General features: G+C 37.4%; 1 protein-coding gene across 1 annotated transcript in view; it reads right to left on the bottom strand.

Annotated features, from left to right (window-relative positions):
* The window catches only part of HHIP (hedgehog interacting protein), a 74,883-nt gene that overhangs the window by 12,564 nt on the left and 41,564 nt on the right, over nt 1–20,755 (bottom strand). Inside the window, exons 5-11 of the mRNA XM_036382523.2 lie at nt 13,089–13,240; nt 12,492–12,665; nt 11,513–11,656; nt 10,503–10,624; nt 8,292–8,415; nt 7,808–7,938; nt 7,134–7,215 (exon numbers count right to left, since the gene is read on the bottom strand). Of these exons, the coding sequence (XP_036238416.1) occupies nt 7,134–7,215; nt 7,808–7,938; nt 8,292–8,415; nt 10,503–10,624; nt 11,513–11,656; nt 12,492–12,665; nt 13,089–13,240 (929 nt within the window). The remainder of the gene's footprint in view (nt 1–7,133; nt 7,216–7,807; nt 7,939–8,291; nt 8,416–10,502; nt 10,625–11,512; nt 11,657–12,491; nt 12,666–13,088; nt 13,241–20,755) is intronic.

Raw genomic sequence — 20,755 nt, forward strand, 5'->3', positions numbered from 1 at the left:
CAAGTCCTGAAACCGACTGTTGGGACTTGATCTCTCCTGCACTTAGACAGGACCATGATTTTGTTTATATAACCAGTGCTTCGCTGTGTCTCCTGATGTGGAAAATGGAGAGGAATAGATGGAGCCACACTCTGGGCTGGAGAGAATTTTTTTCCTTGTATCCCTCAATCTATAAAACTCTAAAGGGTACAGCTTGATTACTCTTACAGTAAGCACTATTTGGTCCGCAGAAAGTCAGCCAAAAATGTAGCTGATAATGACTATTTATATGGTCTGTACAATTCTAGTTATCTTAAAGAGCTGTTCATATATACAGTACAGTACAGTATATCTTGCTTGTTAAAACAGGCTTTCATGAAACTGTATAACAACTCTAAATGTATGGAACACGAAGGAAAAGTTGTACTGGGGGCTGGGGCCTCACTGGATCCCTTCGCTGACGTGTGCAGTGAGCCGGGAATTCTTGACTGTGCAATGTGTAAAATAATTTTTGCTGCCTTACCATAGCTAGTAGAAGAAAGCTGCCTCTACTGTTTAGAGGCATTTAAAAGTCCAACATGCTTTAATAGATTAAAACTCATTCTGGCATAGCTCAGGACTTCATGCTTTCTTCAGCGCATCTCTGTTCGCAGCTCCACTGAACACATAGAGTGTGTTAGTTGCTGTATGTGCTATCTGTAACTCAGATGTGCATAAATCAATGCAAATGGAGGGCCAAACTCTGCAGTAAAATAATGATACTGAACAGAAAACAATTCCTCCACCAGGCTTTTGACACAATATCAAAAATCTCTACTTCCCTACTAAAACGAGGGAAAAAAAGGCAGACAAAATTCCTGAATGTTCAGATTTCAAACAGGAGATACTGCTGTAGAAATCTTGATATAAAATATATGGAATTATGATTCAATTATCTGCACATAAGATTTAGGTACTAGAATGACACTTAAGTATATCACCAACATTTGTGCATCAGTTGTTGAGGTTTTTTCCTTTATAAGGGAAAATGTCAAGAAAAAATAATTTTGTTTCACTCTTTGTCATAACCTAAATTTACCGCTTGTCATAGAATAAATATAGCATCTCTTCAGGTACAGCTTCTAAAATTAAAAAGTATACCTTTAGTCCTGGGAGAGATGCCAAAAGCTCGTTACTTGTCTCCAGATTTACTACATGGGAATAATGTGGAAAAAACTCATGGCTTTTAAGATTTAAACTCAGCAGCATATCAAATTTATTCTTATATGGTATACTTGTTCATGACCTCTAGTCTTAAGAAATTCTGTCATGTTTGAAAACTAGTCCCTAGCGAAGCCTGTATCAATGTTAATAGCTAAGAGGTCAATGCAACTGCTAAACAGTTTGTATTACTGTCAGGGTGGTCATGAAAACAACACCTGCTGCATGAGCACTTGGCAGCTGGGTCAACAGGCACTGTGGGAATTTATCAATTTAGGGGGCCACTTGCATAACACTTTGACTGATGAATTGGGAATGACTGGCTTACTGGTCTAAAGCTGCTTTATTATGTGTGGCTTTCTTTAGGATGGCAGAGGCTTCCTGCAGGCTCCAGAAAATAAGCAAAAGATAAACTGAGCTGTTTTTTTCCTTATAAAGTGATAAAAAGTGAGAAGTCCTTAATAGCCAATGCTAGGAAGACTTTAAGAAAAGGGGAAAAAATATAAAACCAAAACAAAAACTTTTACAGTCAGTGAGCTGTGATGTGATTGAAAAAAATCCTTAGGTTTTTCCATCGTGGTTACAAAGGACTTTTTGTGAAGTACTTCTGTAAAGTGAAACTCTCTAGACTGGTATTAGCAAAAAGCTCTAATTTCTCTTTAGTGTCTCTTGTGGGAACAGTAACTGCATGTGGGTAGGTAAATGAGATAAGAAATTTGTATGCTCCGGCTAAACTAAACATAATTAGACATTAATTCTGGCTTTCCATTCCCTCAAATGACTTAAGGGATAGTAACTTTCTGAACAGAAAGAAATCATATGGCCCACCTGGGTTGGTGAGGGCATTCACCAACAAAATTGGCTCCTTCTACAAAGAGTTTCCAGTAGGAGCTTTGGAGTTTATCTATAACTATCAGAACTGAGTATCTTGATGCAGATTACTCTAAAACCGTGTGTTTCCATTTCCACAGGAATTGAAGGCTCAAACAGAGCTTCACTTTCATAAATGCTTTTCTTCTGTCATACTACCAAACACTCCTGACTCACATTAAAAAATCAAATCACTAATGGTTTTCTAAAGAGCCTGAACAGCGTCAAAATGAGGCATGGCCTAGATATTGTCCCTTGGTGTCTGAAATCAGCCTGTTTGGAAATGCTCTCCGACAGCGGAAACCCCGGAAGGTGATGATGGAAAGGATGATAAGTGGAATTATATACTCTGGAGGGGCATGAAAGAGGAGTGAGATGGTTTGAATCAAGTTCAAGTTTCAATCCAACGGGAAGCAGCAATTCCACTGCTGATCTGAAACACATTGAAGTCCAGATCTATAAGGTGTTACGAGGAGAGGAAGAGGAAATCTTCTTCTGTGTGCAGGAACACTTGCTCAGGCTCTGCCCTCCTTCATAAAAATCACCTGCTGGTTTCAGTGAGCCATCCTGGTCAAAACAGTCACTCATCCCCTTTGGAATCACTCTATGGATGGTGGCAAACTCTTAATTAAAGCTTCACACTTAAAACTTCACAGCACATATTTTAAAAGGAAAACTTTTGCATTGTCTGTCACTTCTAGACTCTTCTCTGGATATCTTTCCTTTTATCTGTAATTTCCTTAGAAATTAAAGAGATCATATTATAAATATCTGAAAGAAAACTTACAAAGCCTCTTTATGGCTGTTCTTCCACCATACAAAGTTTATTTTCTTACTTCTTGGTCTAGTAATAATGTTTAAATTACAGAGTGTATGGACCTATCAACAAATCTTACTTATTTAAATATTCATTTTCACAGTTGATTTTCTCCTCTCATCATGCTAGAAAAATGATTGCTTTTTCTTTTCTAATGGGTCTGTCTCCTATTTTCTCTGTTATTGACTAACTGGAATCTTTTGACCTCTATACATTTTCTACATCACTGTTTACTTAGCTGATTTTTCTTTTCAGTTCATCAACACTTTCGTGATTGATATTAGTATGTATTTTTAGAAACAGAAAACATGATAGAAAGGTTATAAAACAGAAAGTAGAAAACTAGAAAATAAAGAGATTTTGGTGTTTGGTCACAAAAACAATTTATAAAATGCTAGTATTTGCATTGATCTTCAGGATATCTGGTAACCCTACCTTTTAGTTGAGAAGAACATAAGTCTTTCTCCCTGTATTTCCTCACTAGTACCAATCCCTGGAAAGTAGTACTAATGGGTTTTTTTGATAATCCTCAAACAGTGGAAATATTTTTCAGAGACAGTTTTAACTTAAAAATGTCTTTCAACTGCCAGTTTAACTAATGTGCCCAATGTTGGTTTTATGTGCCTGTAATTTTTAATGTTTCCCACATCTCCTCCATCCTCAGAGCTAAATATGCTATTGGCTATACTCATTTCTCTATGGGATTTTTGGTAATATGTAGTATACCTATATTTTGCAGCACTTCACATGCTTAGGGCTTTTTTTTAATCAGTTCATTGTCTGTGAGCTCTCAGGCACTAATGTATCATTATAACAATCTTTTTACAAAGAGAAGGATTATTTCACTCACTGCTTTCAATGGGGGTCTGTTTAGTTATTGATATGAAGTACTTGGAAGAACTGAACAGAACTTTTACTGTGGTACCTGGAATTCTGTATTTCAAACTGCTTTGGCAATTGTGGGATTCAGAACCTCTGTGTTGATCATGTTCATCAATTTGTCATATATCACCTCAGTTAAACACCTCATTTCTATTACACTTGAAGGATTGTTGTAGGATGGGATTTTCCCATTGCTGAGTGTTGAAGACTAATGCAAAGAGTTTTGCATTAGTCTCATCTTCTGATCTCCTAATGTTTAACCTGCGACCTAATTTGATTTTTTTCTATGTCCAAGTAATAGAGTTCTGTCTTAAGCTACATTTGAGACAAGAAAAATAGGAGTCATGGTTTTGTTTGATTATGCAGTAGTTTTCCACAAGACAAAAGGATATGTCCTCAAGCTGTGCCAGGGGAAGTTCAGGTTGGACATCAGGAAGTATTTTTTCACTGAAAGGGTTTTTAAGCATTGGAATGGACTGCCCAGAGAAGTGGTGGAATCACCATCCCTGAAGGTGTCCAAGAAACACCTGGACATGGCACTCAGTGCTCTGGTTTAGTTGACAAGGTGGTGATCTGTCAAAGGTTCGACTTGCTGATCTTGGAGGCCTTTTCCAACCTTAATGTTTCTATGATTCTAAAAAGATCAAAAGAAATAAAGCCCTGCACCTTCATGTAATGTTTATTTTTAAAATAAATAATAATTTTGTAAGCTTGCGGCAGCTTACAAATGACCACAAGGAGAAGAAGGTTGTGTTTGCATGGAACTGTTAATTTCCAGCAAGGGGCTACTCCAGGGCATGATAATTTTGTTCTTCTACACTGCCCCAGGCATGGAAGATTCTCTTTGTAAATTAACAGGTCTGCCAGGGACCACCTCTCACAGGGGTTTTTTAGTAAGTAATGAATTTCTAAGACATGACAAATCAATAGGTTCATTATTTTATTATTACCACCTACCTATAGTCCACCTGTAGCATCCTTACTTTGTGTTCTACAAAGCTTATTGTGGTAGGGTTTATGTGAATATTTGTTGTATTGGTGTGGTGCACACCACGAGGAGAAGCAACAAAATATAAACATGGAAAAGAATATTATCTTGTAAATAACATTATTTTGTTACTAAAACTTTACATGAACATTTGCCAAAGCCATGGAGTTTTTAAGTTGTTTACATGGGTGGTATGAACTCAGAATGGAATGGGAAATACATCTGCAATGCTCCATTGTGGAAGTCACTCATTATCGTTCCCGTAAAAGCTGCAGTGGTGTGAGACTGAAAGACAGCAAAACTCAAAACTTTGCCTGAATGAAAATTATCCCATGCTTCTGAGAAGAGTTACCAAAAACGATATTCCCGTGCCACAGTCTGTTTAATTTCAACTGTGTGCCAATTTACAAAGGTATTTTATAGTTTTCTGGTTACTTTCACCAGTAACCAAACACAGTCTTGACCCTTTTCCATGCATGAAAACAGCCAACCATGAGTGCAGCAATGGGAGGTCTGGCCTTTCAGGTATGTCAGCTGAAGACCACCCTACTGGAAGAGGTAACAAGAACAAAAAGCTGAGGTCAAAAAAGGCAGCCCCATGTAATTAGATACTAATAGTGGATTTAGGGTGTAAAATTCACTTAAAACCATACACCAACAGACTAAACAATCCCAGGAAGAATGGCAAGTTTTGTTCTAAAAAAATGTTTTCAATACCAGAAAGCATAAATAAAACATACATAATAACCTTGACTGACAGACTGCACCAACCTGCAGTAACATCTGCTTCCAAATTATTTGTTGTAGTTTTGGGGTAGTACAATTATAGAACATGGAAGTCCACTACCCCTGAAACTCTAACTTACAGTACAGTGTGCAACCAGTGTCATGATTTTCTTGTTGTATTCCCTTGTTATCCCACTAACAATGTTTAGAATTTAAGTCTGACAAGAAAATAAATTCCTCCCTTAATAGGAAAGCCAAAAATGGAAGTCTGACTGTATCTGATACCCATGGAGGAACATGATGAAGTAGATGCTGAACAAACAGGCAGCTGCTTTTGTAGGGTACTATGGGGTCAAAGTATTATACAAAAAACTTCACTTCTGATGGCTGACTCCTTTTGTGTTGATTTCTGATACTTTTGCAGGATGGATGTGCAACTTTTACATGTCAGAACTTGGTCTGATAGAGCAGCAAGATCCATCATGAAGAACATGGTATTTCCCCAGCTAAAGTGAGTATCTATCTGCTAGTCATCAGCTCTTATTGCTGCTGGGGCCCCTGGGTCATGTTGGGAACTGGCTTTTTGCAGTCCTTCCAGATTCCTTAATCTTTTCATACATCCAGCTGCTCTGCAAAGATCATGCCTTGAGGAGCTTTGGCTTGATAATTTTCATTTATCCTCATTTTACAACTGGTAAATTAGTCTAAATAATTAGAACAATCCTATTAAATTCCATGTCTTATAAATCACTTGAGTGGGATTTATAAGCCCTTTGGAAGCAGTTCTTTAAGAATGGTTAAAGAATTCCCTGTATTTCTGGCACAGAGTCCAAGGACAGAGGATTTCCCTTCCTGGTGCTCCAAGCCTGCCAAGGGAGAGATATATAATAGAAGGGGTATGGAAGGGGTATGTTTAATATCAGTAAGCAGTGACAACTACACCTACTGAGAACTGAGTCCTCACTATTATTGTCCATTGGTGGTATCTCCTGTACAACAGGAGAAGAGATATTTGGGAAAGACTGAAGAGATATTTGGGAAAGACTGAACGAGTCCCTTAGAGCTTACTTATGGCCAAACTGACCCTGGCTAGGACTCACTGGTTATTTTCTGTGCTTGCTGTTTAGTACACAGAACAGGTTTTGTTACACAGTGCTGATTTTTGGAGGCAGCTTTTGTTGTGCCCTGTCCCACCACAGTGGCAGGTGAGGAAGCAGCAGTACTGGGGAGAATTCCAGCATCTGCCTTCCACTGATGCTGCATAACTTTCTGTGGTACTTACAAATCACTCGGCTTCAGAACTACCAGGAGCATCTTCTACCAGTCCATATGGTTCCAAATTAAGTAGGTCAACGTCTCTATGAAAACATGCTAAGAATATACATCTAGGTGGGAAAGTGGGCAGCTTTCAGCACAATGTCAAACTGTAAAAATTCCCAGAAGTTAGTGCTGGTTACCCCTCTGCTGTTCTGACATTCACTTCCTATGAGACAGTGAATCGATTCTGCTTGCTGCTGCTGGAACATTTGCTTTTAGGGAGCCCCCTGCATTGGGAATTTTCCTTTTTATTGAACAACAGTATTGCATAATTCAGCCACATGAACAGAACTGCAGTTACCTTCTGGTTTTTAATCTATTTGGGCTGATCCCAAAAAGAAGCGCAATACTCACCTTTTTGGGTCAACAATCTTGTAGAGTTTTCCACTGTGAGGCTGTGTCATACTTTTACTGCTTGATAATATGTAAATCTCACCTGTTAGGGAAAACAGTGCAATAAATTACTTCTCCTTTCCTAAGATGTTAAATACATGACTTTTGTGAGCTGGTTGTATTTGCCAAATGAGATTTTAAAAACTTCAGAAGAAACAGTGAAATATACAAAGGAATCATTTGCTATTTGAAAATTTATATAAGCACTTTCCTCAAATGGATGTTAAAATGTGAAAAACATTCTATAATGAGAGATTTTTTTTTTCACAAAGTAGAGAATTGATTAAAAAAATTAAATTGGTGAGGAAGGGCGAAGAGGGGTCAGTCTGCTCATGCAATATCTTTGCCCTTTAATTCCGTAATGCTGGAAATAAAAGCAAGTATTTTATACATTGTGTCATAGTGAGTGCCAGGTTCACAGCATGTGAGACACAATAAGGATTTTTGCCCCTTCCAGCAACACATCCTCTTCTCAGTTCTCCCTACAAGGCTGCTGAGGTATAGCTGAGAGCCGTGAGAGCAGCTTTGGCAAAGGACAGATAGCCTTCTTTTTAAACATTTACTATAATTATGAATACTGCTGCAGAAATTACTGATAACCCTTGTAATTTAAGAAAAATTCTTTTAGTATTTACCTAATTCATCTTCTCCAAATCCCAAGACAGGGCCTGAAAAGAAACCTCTACATGAGCCAGTGTTGCCAAGACAGAGGGGTTTCTCTTGCCACTGTTTGGTTGCAGGACTCTGTTGCAGCGTTAAAAAATTTCTACATTCACAAATAGAAAAAAAAAGTTATATAAAGTTATATTACATTTTGAACAGAGGGTTTTCATTGTCCAGATAAATAAGTAAACACTTGTTGCAAGTAGCTTCATAGATACATCTGTGCAGTTCCTTGTCTTACGACTTTCTGTACCTTTTTCCAAGGATTAGGTACGTTCTGTATGTCACCATGCATTAGAATGCTGTGCTATTTTATTCCCAAATCTAGAATCTAATCTGCATTACCCCACTGCTAAACTGGCCAAGTGACCCAATATACAAGACTGACACAGGCAGCTGAGTGACTAAATCCACTTGCCATGCATTTCTGTTCAGAGTGAGCTGTACCACACGTACCCATTGCGGTCTCCAAACACGTAACTTCCATAGAGCCTCTCCGACTGGCAGCCCCGATACACAAATCCACCAACCAGGGAGCCACTGCTGAAGGGTTTGAATTCTAGAAGGGAGGGCTCACTCTCTGAAAAGGAACTACCGTAGCATTAGATCATATGCATTTTCATATTGATGCACATCTAGAAAAACATTACTGCTTCAGTTAAAAAGATTAATTCCATTTAAAGATTCCTCAGAATTCAAGATGCATTGACATTGTAATGTTAACATCTCAGAAATGAGATGTTAAAAAAAAATCAGAAAATTACAACAAAGTCTGTTTGGGAAACAATCCCTTAAAGATTTCAAAAGGTGAGGCTATAATTGTTTTCTTCCATGTGCACAAGCTGGGAGAATAAAACTACATAAAGATTAGGCTAAACTTCCATTGAAACCAGAGTGATTACTGCTATTAATTTCTATATGTCAATCAGTCTGCAGACTGGATCTCCTGAACTTCAGGAACAAAATAACCCCATTCACTGTAGAGTCCAGCGCAGAAATTCCAGTGATTTCCAGTAGAATTAGTTTTGAAATCCTTTCAATGGTTTGAGAAACTTCCCAAGTCACAGTTTTAAACATGTTATGTGTGTTATATCCCATAAAGCACTACTATTGCTGGCTGTATCTTCTCATGGTACTTTATTTTATGCTGCTGTAGTAGTTGCAATTCCTATACTTCTTTTCTGCTTTTTTATTTCACAAAACCACTGAGTTTAGTCCTATCAAACAATTCTTCAAGGAAGTTTCAGTGTACATTTTCCTATTCATGCAATCAAATACCACTTAGGGTACAAGTAGGCTTCATTTGACATGCTAGCTGCATAATTTTTAAAAAAGCCACAGCCAGTTGACCATTTTTTAATAGGATTTTTTTTTTAGTCAGCAGGCTATCTGCAAGGCTTTGATAAATGCATTTCCCAGATTGTTCCACATGAGTTAGAGCTGAAATTTTATGGGGGAGAAAACGGTGATGAACTCTTTATTGAAGCCATTGACCCACAGCCTAGTATTAATATTGGCAAGCTGCTCGGGACAGACACAATATTGCTTAGTTTACTCTGCAATAAGGATGCAGTCAAAATTCCATTGGAGCAGTGGTTAACCAAATATTATTCTTTGGTTTGGCTTCTATAAAATGGACACAGAAAATCCATGCAATAACTAAAGTAGTACAATTGCATTATGCTATTGTGTACTGTTGTGCCAGCCAGCACAGCTGCTTTGCTTTTAAGGGGAGTACAGGTGGGAGAACCCAGGGATGTGATTAGAAAGGGAAATGCTACATTCCAGAAGACAGGCCAGATCTCAAAGCCTTTAGACACCGTTGGCATTTATCACATGTTACCATCAGGAATTTACAAGCTGCTAAATGGGCAGTCAAGGCAGGTGATAGCTCAGAGGAAGTGTCACCTGGCTTGCCTGAACTTGCAAGGGACCTTGGTGAGCATCAGAGTTAAACATCAAACTGAAATTGTGACTGGCAATCATACTGATTCAGAGAGAGCATGAAGCACTTTAATATTTTAGAGTCCCTAATTGAGTGTATTTATATTTTTGTAATCTAATCTAAACTAGTAATTTATTATGAAGTAGCAGCATAGTGCCTTTTTCTAAGTTTTTTATTTTTAGTAACATTTAAACAGAGCTCAGTCATTTCCCTGTTTGGTTGTGGTCTGCTGTTGTCTATCTCACTTTTTCCATTATAAGAGGCACATTACATGAGGTTTCCATTCTCTGTCTCAAAAGGTTATTTGTGAAAGACTAAGAATACTAAGAAAACTAAGAATGCGTTTTGATCATTTCCTGATATTCCAAAATATTCTCTTTATGAGCCAAAATATGCAGCAACAGGGAGATCTTTGACAGACTAGCAACTGTCAAATTTGTTAAATCTTATTTACGTGATATTCTACACCAACAAGAACAAAGTTGAGTCATTTCCATTTGGTTTTGGCCTGCATCTTTTATCTGCTTCTACATCGAAAATTTCTTTTGAAAAGATAGCAATTTCACTTCTATCTCAGATAAGTTGTCTATCCTGTCTATGCTGTAAGTTTCCTATCGTGGCTATACAGGCTTTTACATATTCTCTTCTGCTTTCTGTTTATTATTCCATGGAAATAATAGAACCTGACTGTTGCCAGCAGCTTTACCCTGGATAGAACTTACCATAGTCTTTGCCCTTTATTATTTGTAAGATCCTTGCTGAAGATCTGTTCTTTCCATTTGAATCTGAACAAAGTATAGTTAAATTGACGTTTACATCTGTTGGGTGCCGGTCCACAGCACACCTTTAAAACAACAAAAAAAAAAAAGAGAAAACCCATGAGAAAGGTGAGTTCATGACATATAACTATCAATCTGAAGCATTACATTTTAAAAGCATTATTGTTTCTTTGTGGTGCCTATTGTTTCATTTGAGGAACCTATTTCCCGCTGAGCCAAAATACCTGAGAAATGCATTGAATTTATATACAGGAGATAATACAACTTTCCCGTTCCTATACATTTCTATGTAATGTGAAATAAAAGTATTTTTCCCTAGTGATATAATGTAGTCTGCAATATAGCACCTGGAATGAATAGTACCTTAAGCTAAATGAACTTACATGGTGTAGGAATTTTGGACTGTTAAAAAGTTCAGAATCAAGTCCTTATCTGAACAACTTGACTTTCTGATTTTTTTTCAAACCAAGACTTTAAATGTCACTCCAGTACTACCACCCACCTAATTTGCTGAATTATGTGTTGTTTAGTTAAAGCATTGTTCTCCTCCTTGCTATTGTTTAGATATCACCAGATGTTCTCATTTGTTTTCCACGTGCCTTTTTTTCCCAGTCAAGATTTCCATTTCAGCTGTACTTTACCAGCTTTCTGCTTTAAGATCTTTTCTTTCACAAAGGTAGTAATTTTATTACTGATTAAAGCTAAAAATTCTGTACTTTGTTTCTGTCATTTTGGTCCTGACTTGTAGTAGTTGTGCATGCTCTTCTCTTTCCCCTTTGCCAATGTACATTTGTTTCTAACTATGACATATGTGTGGAGGTGGAGGAGTGGAAGATTCAAAAAGTTCACGAGTGCTTTTATTACTGAAATATTGCTGCCTGTCTGTATAAAAGCAAGCCGGGTTGAAAACTGTCTGCTCCAGAGCAATTTCAGTTTAGTGGAAACTTACTTACCGGCCTGGATTGTGGAGTCCATGTGCAAAAATCTCAGGAGGTTGGTTGGTGCTGTTGAAGTGTGGGTTGCTCCGTGGGATGGAGTAAGGGACATTGCACAGGTCAGTATTGACATCGAGGCGCAATACAGAACCTGTAAAATCACTGAGAGAGTTGGAGGGTAAAATAATTGGGTTTTTAAAGGTGTTTCACTGGTAAATTTAATCCATATAATACTAGAGTGAGCCAGCAAAATAAACAACCCACTTTACTGATTAATCACGTAGTGATGGATGCAAGTCCATCATGGTGGATGCAAGTCCAAAGAAGTGTAGCAGAGCCTTTCAGAGATTCACTTGGACAAATATCTTGCCTTGTTATGTGCAGACTAAAATGCCTCTGATCATTGTTGTTGGGAAGCAACTTGATCATAAGAATAACTTTCTAAACATCAAAATTGTTTAGGGCCTCAAATATAAGGCTACTAAGTCTTTTATACTGTGTGTCATCTAGAGTAAGTTTGGATATAAACTCTTTGTAATTACAAAGTGCTTTTTGCTCACACTCTGGATCCTACTCTTGAATTCAACGATTTCTAGTCACAATACAATCCAAAGACTAATTATATAGAAAGCAAGTGAGAAAAAATTGTACGGTTTCAATGCAGGTGTTGATACTTTTTTATAAGGATTCAGAACTTTCTTGTTACAAGAAACAGGAGAAACCAAAATGTGTTTTAACTTACATTTGTGATTGGGATGGAGGAAAGGAGAAGTAGAGGAGCACACTCTTACCATAAACATGAAACGATGTAATGTTTAAATTAATTCCATTCCATTAATTTAAAACCAGGTACTACAATTGCCCTCTGGTCTGGGTTTTGAGTATACCCTTGTACTTAAGAAATATTTTAAAAACCACAGAAGCACCTGCAATTCTCCTGAGCCAAAGAGGTCTTTGTGCACAATAATAGGAGTCTATCCACTGGTAGTTTTTGTACCTTAAACCATCCATCTCCTCCATGTCATCTAGAGTGATCATGCCATCTCCAAGAAAAATGTATAGGAAGCCATCTGGGCCAAACAGCAGCTGTCCTCCTAGATGTTTTCGATGGAGTTCTGCTACTTCTAAAAACACTCTTGCTGTCCTCATGTCAACTTGGTGTGGATTTTTCCTGCAAGTTAAAGATATGAACACAGTTCACTATCTATGTTCTTTCTGAAAATACACTTGACTCATTCAAATTATACTTCGAGATGTGGATGTTGTAACTTGGTGGAAAAATGCCTAGCAGTTATTTCTGAGAAATTTCAATTTTCCAGCATTCACAACAATTACTTTGCTGCCTATACACAATAAGTAGGAAGTAATCATAATTAAAAATTACAGAATAACTGAAAAAAGTCTTAAAAAGAAAAAAACTATGCTCTTACTGTCATTCCAAAATTACTATTTGCAATAAAATCCACAATAGTTTTTCTGTAGGTGCCCAAGTTCATACATTGTAAACTCATATTCATTTTAGAAATCAGAAATACTAAAGTGCAGAGGTTGCTGAGAAATACAGAGTTTGTTAATTTTAGACTTCTACTGATACCTGGATACTGTGTACTCTACGACCCTAAGGATGTGGTCATGAGGTCCAATAGCCCACCGTTCTTGGTTGGTGGTATAAGACACATACAGCTTTCCATTTTTCTTGTAATTGGGGTGGAATGCAAGGCTTAACAGTCCTCTTTCATCTCCTCCCTGCAGTCAAATGAAAAACACAAAGAATTGTGAAGTTAATTATGTTCTTTATTGTGTTTCAGCTGGAACCCAAAAAAAAAAAGTTTCTTTCTTGTGGATAATCTTTGCCCAAACTCTTTTATTTCTTTCCTGACTACTGCACAAAAAGGATTATAAAACATTTCACTTTGGGGAAGTCTTTAAGAGTTAGAACAAGACAATTGCCTTATGTAGTTATCTATGCACAAGTCTGTTACGCCACTTTTGTGGAGTGATTTGTGTATGTAATCTTTGGGAAGCCATGAAGACAAGTTTAAGTGCTGTGAAGGATTCTTTGCTGGGTTACTAGGTTGCTTGTAATTCGTAGAAGACGAATAAAAAGGTCTATAATCAGCAGTCACTTCTAATCCAAGTATCCAAAACCTAAAACACAGTGCTGGCTGCCAACTCCCACTGTCTTGGCAATATGTTTAGAAAACAGTTAAATTGCTTGTGTAATATGTAAACCTTTGTTTTACCCTGGAGGCAGCAACATCAGTTGTCACAACTATGGTGGTCTGTTCATCATAGCTGGTATACTGTAGGTAATAAGCAGCCTTGGTCTGTGTGCAGAGAAACCATAGTTTTACATGTGGTCCCTCACTGGAAAGGGGTTTTGGGGTTTTTTTTTGGTTTTTTTTTTTAAATAGAAATAGAAAAATCTCAGAACAACTTGCTTTTGTTATTATGTTTGCTATGAAGATTAGTGCAGTTATATGTTAAGCATCCAATCCATGTAATGTACTGTGACAATTCAAATACCCTGTCAACTTAAATAGAAGGCTTTTTGGTTTCTAAAAAGCTTCTAAGAATGTATGTACTATTACTATGCCTAAAACTGTATTTGTATAAATGAAGAATAAAACTCAGATTCATTTGTTGCTCTTGAGGCAATACAGGGAGCCAAGCTGAGGCGTGGAAATAAACACAGCACATAGTTAACAATTCAAATTCAATTAATATATGTGATTATTCACAAAGTGACAGAAGTTTTGGGGTTTGACTCAGGACTTGCCAGCCCCTCAAAACTAGAACCAGTGACTCTGTTGTAGATTCAAGTACTCTAGCTCTGCACCAATAAGGAGACAACGTTTTGCAACTCTAACCACACCCAAGATAAGTAATTATGAAATTTGAAATTATAACAGAGGATGAAGCTTTAAAATGTATTTGCACTTCAGAGTGATGGATGGGCCTGTCTTCCTGTTGAAAGTCATCCCACAAAGGGCCTAATTGGGAAAGTGCACAGCTTTAATTTATTTTAATTCAACGTGATTGCCGTACTTCCTTTTTAATCACAACCACCAAAAAGAAACCTGAGTCAGAAATGGACATGTAAATAGGTCAAGAGATTTCCATACAAACAGATTTGTACAATGAAATCTGGATCCTGCTAATTTAGAGGCAGACAAGATTTGCTAGTTTGTTTGCTCGAAAAATTTAGTTTCAGGGGGTTATCAGAGAGGTTAGTTTTGAAAGTCTAGTTAGAGCTGCCAAATCAGTTGCAGTCATCATGGATGAAGGGACTGCCAATCCAGCTCTTTCTCCTTTATGTGCCAAAAATAATTCTGCAGCTGAGTCTGAACTGATTGTAGATATTATTGTTTGAGTTTCTAAGAGCTTTGACCAAGTTGCTGTGATAAAGTCTGAAGCAAAGGGAGGCAAATCAGTTGCTTTGGGAACAGGAAGGCATATTTCAAAGATTCCTGAGGAATGATTCTATCTGTTGTGCCCAGACAAAGACAGTCCTATTTCTTCTCCTGAGAGATGAGTTCAACTCATTTAAGGGCCCAGGAATGTCAGTGAGTCACACTAGGTCTGCCATGCAAGGTGAGTTATTGAAAGTATTAGTAAGAAAAGATCTTTTTGTTACTGAGCTGAAGATTTTATTTAGTGCTGGATGCCATGGCAGCCGTCTCAATGTGAAAGCGAAGTTGTTGAAAGCGTAAACAGGTGAAAATTAAATTAAGAGCTTTTAATGAAGTACACATGAAGCAAGAATTTGAAAAATGAATTAAACACTGGAGCTGCAAGGTAGTAACTATGGCAAGTTGCATTGTAGGATCAGGCCTTGACTTTTATTTATTGCTGCCTTGCATGATTGTTAGAGAGCAGTGTATCACTTTATAGATTGTTTCTATTGCTTCTTGAAAAGTCACACTGCTGTTTTTCAAAGTCAGATAGACACATTTTGTTCTAAAAAGTCTATTTACTCATGCAGTTAATAAAAACTTTGTGATTATCCCTCCAAGATACTGAAATCAGTGCAGCATCAAGACATTAGTTGGCTCACGTTCAACTAGAAATCCAGATGAGTTTTTCCATATTTAGTTTTCCTGGTTTTGGAAACCGATTCTTCATGTGTATTTTGAACTTTATCACTAACTGGCAAACCTGTGGCAGGGATTTGGTTCTTCCCAACCAAATCCCTGCCACACTTCCATAGCTTTTAAAATACCCTCTATGTGCCAGAAAGTATATCGTTTTCTGTAGCGTTGTCTCATATGCTGCATGGTAAATGGAGAGATACCCAGCAAAATCCCTTTGGAGTAGTAATTTTAGTACTATCAAACCAAATAATTCTGTACAAAATCTCAGACTTTCTCTATAGAATATTCCTCTATTTTATTTTTTATCAATGGACTTTTGATGTGAAACCAGCACTCAGGCTTTACAGTCTTTACTGTGTATACCATGTCAAATAGTTATATCTTTTTCTTGGCAGCTTAAAAGGTTATTGACATCCTTTTCTTTGAAAGTTTCCCTTTAGATGGAACCAGCACCAACAAACTGTAGATGACAAATCAGCTCGTATGAGATTCTGCACTGCACTATTTGATGGAATAACCATTAATGTTTGTCAGTTGTATAAGGAAGGGCAAGAAGAATGAGACAAATCTTTGTATTCCATTGGGATGTCTGTTGAAGACAAAGAATGATGGTTGGCTGAAATGAGTATTAATTACTTAAACATACTGTGGACTGGGGCCAATGTGAAATTTGTGTCGTAACAAAATCTGGCAGCTCCCACTTTCGATGCCTGCCTGTGCTGCTCTGTAGCTTGAAGGCTCCCCTCTCCTGTTCGTGGCTGTGACACCTTCTGCACCAATACTACACTTTTTACCAAAACTGATTTCCTTAGGCCAGGGACCTCAGACCTTTAAACCCCAGTTTGGTCTAGTTTAAGACCACAGCCACGAAATAATTTAATCAGAATTCCATAAAGTCAGTACAAAGCCAAGTAAACATTAAAACAAAGTGTTTCTATATTTTTCATTTTTAAAGGGCTGTTTAGCTATGTTATGTCTAAAACATTCTAAAAGTATATTGCAGCAGTATGTGTTCTCAACTGAAGGATATTTTTGATACTTCTTTTTGCGTTGTAATTTCTGCTATAATATATTTACACTTGTAAAAATGTTAAACGAGTGCACAAAATTATCCACTTTGTATTTTGACCTAACACAAAGAGAAGTAACTTGCCTGTGAATACTGGATGTGAGACATGTGAATGCTGGATTTTTATAGAATGGTGCTATTTTCATGTAACCACTCCTTAGCTAGGGCTCTGCTTCCAATTTGCGTGCTTTCAAATGTACTCTGGTATACCTCTGGTATTACAGACAGAAGTTTTATTATATTATTAAGATATTATACTTTTTCTGTAATTCAGAAACATATGCTGCACTTATTTTTAAGACATTCTGCCATTTAATTATGTCAATATATGTGTTATTACATATAGTAAATACAGAGAAATACACAAGAATGCTTTAACTGGTATTTTAAATTATTTAATTTAAAATAGATCATATTGTAAGTATGACCCTTAATTACATATCCTTAGTAGTAATTAATGCTAGTAAGCAAAACCAGACGTGACCATTTATTTCCATTACTCTGTGTGGCTTAATAGTAAACAATGTAGGTAGCATATTCCAAGTTTTCCTTTAAAATTGATTTTGAAATGCAGTCTTTATATAATACTTATAAAATAATGGTATTTATACTTAACAGTACTAATGTGATGGGTATATATAAATATATGGTATATAATGGTATTTATACTTGACTTTTTTGTCTGGACAAACTCACTCTCATGTTGGAATGGAAGTAACAACCTTTTTAAAAAGGGGTTGTGCTTAAAATATGCAAATTCAACACCCAATATTTTAACTCTAATATCTTTATCTCTTTTTTTTCATCTATTCTCATAGCAGAAATGCTGGGTAAGTTGTTGAAGTAATATAATCACCTTTAATTTAGTTTATTTCCTACGTAATAAATAGCATAACCGATATGCTTTACCAAGTGTTTGATCTTAAGGAGTTTTATTTGTAAAAAAACATGGGTGAAGGGTAAAACCTCTTATCAGGCAACACCATCTGAACTCTTCAGAACGAGATGCAGGAGGGCTGAAGATCAGTGTCAGGTATTCTTCTCAGTGGGAAGTGTTTGCTTAATTGCCATGTTTTGGAAATTTGGCCCCGGCACAGAACAGAAACGTGACTCCAGCAGAAGCAGAAGCCTGCCAAGGTCTGCTGCAGGGGTACACCCTGCCCTTCAAGCTGCACCACCTACTCTGAGCTCCACAAGAGGGAATTGCCCCTGCCTGGTGGAAATCCAGCAAACATGGAATGGAAGGAGCAGAAGTTGTCTGGGCTGCAGGAGCAGAGCTCTGCGAGACCTCTTGGGTGTTGAGGACTCCAGTGCTTTGCTATCTGTGGGGCCTGAGGCCTCTGGCAAGGGAAGGATTTGTAACATTAGACATTTACCTTAGGGGAAAATAATTACACTGATGTCATGGCTCAGTATGGGCTACATACTAGACCCTATCTCCAAAGCATTTCCTTTTTCCTCTTGTGTTGCAGAGCTTTGCTTTTTTCTCTGTTTATAATGGGCTTTGCAGTTGTCTAAGGATTTTTTAAAAAACATTTTCATTATTTTTTACTGATTTCAACAAATGCACTATTTTAATACTTGACTTTAAAATAACTTTAGGTACAGGAACATGTTACAAATTAATTTATACGTGAGAAATACTTAAAGGACTGTACTCTGGCTTGGAATTTAAGCACAAAACCTACTGAAGTTAGAGATGCTTTTTATTCAGTTAGGTACAGGGCAGGATTTAGCTGAAAATGGCCAAAGTGCATCCATCACAAACTTTTCTGTTCTGATGTTTGACAGCACTAGAACTTAAAGCCTAATTATTTTTTTCTTCTTACTTCTGTTGCAGCAAAGACAAAATTTTGATATGGGGGGATAATTTTTTCTTTTCCTTACCTTCACAGTCCTTTGAAGATACCAGTCACTAAATGCAGGACCTTTCACTTCTAGTCCTAGTCCTCTGTACTTATTTTTTTAATTCCTCAACTCCAGATTTTGCTGTTCTGCTGGGCAAGTCTTTAGTTTAATCCAAATGACAATCCTCGTCCCTGATAATACAATTCTTTCTTCCCGTCCTCCTAAAGAAAGTACACGAAACTTATAAATGCAGATGCCAACCCAACACAAACCCACAGCTTGCCTCCTTCACACTCTTCTGGTACAACAGGAATCCTGCTTTCCCAACTCTCCCAGTTATTGGTTGGGAGCGGCTGAAAGCTTTGAGACTGCCCAGAGCCAGCCAATAATTGAGAGGTTTTGGGCAGAGCGACACAGGGCTGCGAGTGTGCTTGCAAGGAGGTGGCCATGAGCCCATGTGAGGTCTGCATCTGGACTGAGAAACTTTATGTACTGCACTGCTTTAGGAGAATTGGAATAACAGAAGACAGTGGAAATCAGTCCCGGAAGAGGGAGATTCAAATAAAGACCAGATGATTATTGCATTCAGTAAAGCTGGCTCAGGAAGGTGTGAATTACACACTTTCCTGCACCACAGAGGCCTCTTGAGCTGTAAGCAGCATTTATCCTCTGGGAACACAGGTGGTGATTCCACCTCTGTCCCCAGCTGGATTTATTTTCAAGGAAGCTTTACATTCCACCAGCAACTCAGTGAGTGGTTCACCAGCGGAGGCCACTATGGGAAGGTAAAAAATAAGTATGCTCCTTCTCAGTTCCCTGGCATGCCTCCACTTTCTGCTCTTTTATTTATTTATTTGGCATATCTGCTCTCCTACACTTTTCCTCTTCAGCATTCCTTCCACAGCAGACTGTCTTTCCCTGACAGGTTTTCTGCTGGATTGGTTTGAGGTCTATTGTGCTGCAGAATTAACCTTCCAGGATAGCAGAGAAAGCTTCCTTCCAGTGAATGAGAATGCAGTAAGTGCTCAGAAATTCACTGACCATGAAAATCCTTCATTAATAGGGCAGAATAGACTTGATGACCTTTGTATTTTTTCCTCCTCCTTTCTATTGCTCTGAAGCTTTACCCACCTTTCCACACCACTTCTGTGATAAAGGCAAATTTTACAACTCTCTTTCAGTGGGCAGTCCAATAAAATTGGCTCAGATGATGCCCCACAGAGAACAGACTACGTTCCATTAACATTCACAAATACATGACATGATGACAAGACACCAATAATCCTTTTTCCCAGTCACCAAAACTGGGGCTTTGCCCCTTCCAATCAAGAATGACTTTTTAAAACTTCCACCCTATTTTGATGCTATCTGACTTTATTTTTCTGTAAACACACAAAAATACAAATTTTTAATCTTCTTAGTGACTTGCTCTTCTACCAATGCTCTAATTTGACTATGATCCTTTCACCCATCTGTTCTGATTTTCTCACGCTCTCCTTCCCTCACTATGTATATAAAACTTATCTTTATTTTTCAGGAGCATATTCAATATAATTTTTCATTTTGTTTAAAATGCAGATTAATGACAGAGAGTTGTCAAAATACTCTAAGAATTACAATTGAATACATAAGTTGCTTTTTTTATAGCATGACATTTCAGCCAATCACTGCTGTCATTTTTGTCCTTCCTATGGATAAAAATATGCTATGGAAAAATAAAAATCCTACTACCATGCAAAGATCTTCTTTGGCTGCTAATTTTAATAAATGTCCACAAAAAAGTCTACAGCACTTTAAATGAGCTGTAAGACTTTTCTGCTGAGAGAGGGGGAAAAAAGGATGTACAGTGACACAGAGCAAATTTGACAGTGCTTATGTAAAATGAACGAACCTACAACAAATTCTATACTCTGATAATCGAAAACAAATTCATGCTGTTTTACCGTGACCACTTTATATGGAAATTTAGGGATATAATTCAGAACAGAATAACAGTAATTATCATACTCTCTGCATTAAATTAAAACCAGAAATGTTGATCTGTCTAATTGTAGGCATTAAAAAGAACTAGTTTCAAAAAAGAGGGATGCAAATGGGAATATGCCATGATGACATTACTCTTACAAACAATTCTGCCTTTCTCCTTTGGCTCCCAGTGCTGAGCTGTCACCTATTAGAGCAGGTATTTGCTTTTTCTGCTTGCAAAAGGAACGGTACATTCACATGAGCTATGTACTTAAATATTGTGGG

The sequence above is a fragment of the Molothrus ater genome, chromosome 4 (assembly GCF_012460135.2).
Source record: "Molothrus ater isolate BHLD 08-10-18 breed brown headed cowbird chromosome 4, BPBGC_Mater_1.1, whole genome shotgun sequence".
In the NCBI taxonomy this organism is placed as follows: Eukaryota; Metazoa; Chordata; class Aves; order Passeriformes; family Icteridae; genus Molothrus; species Molothrus ater.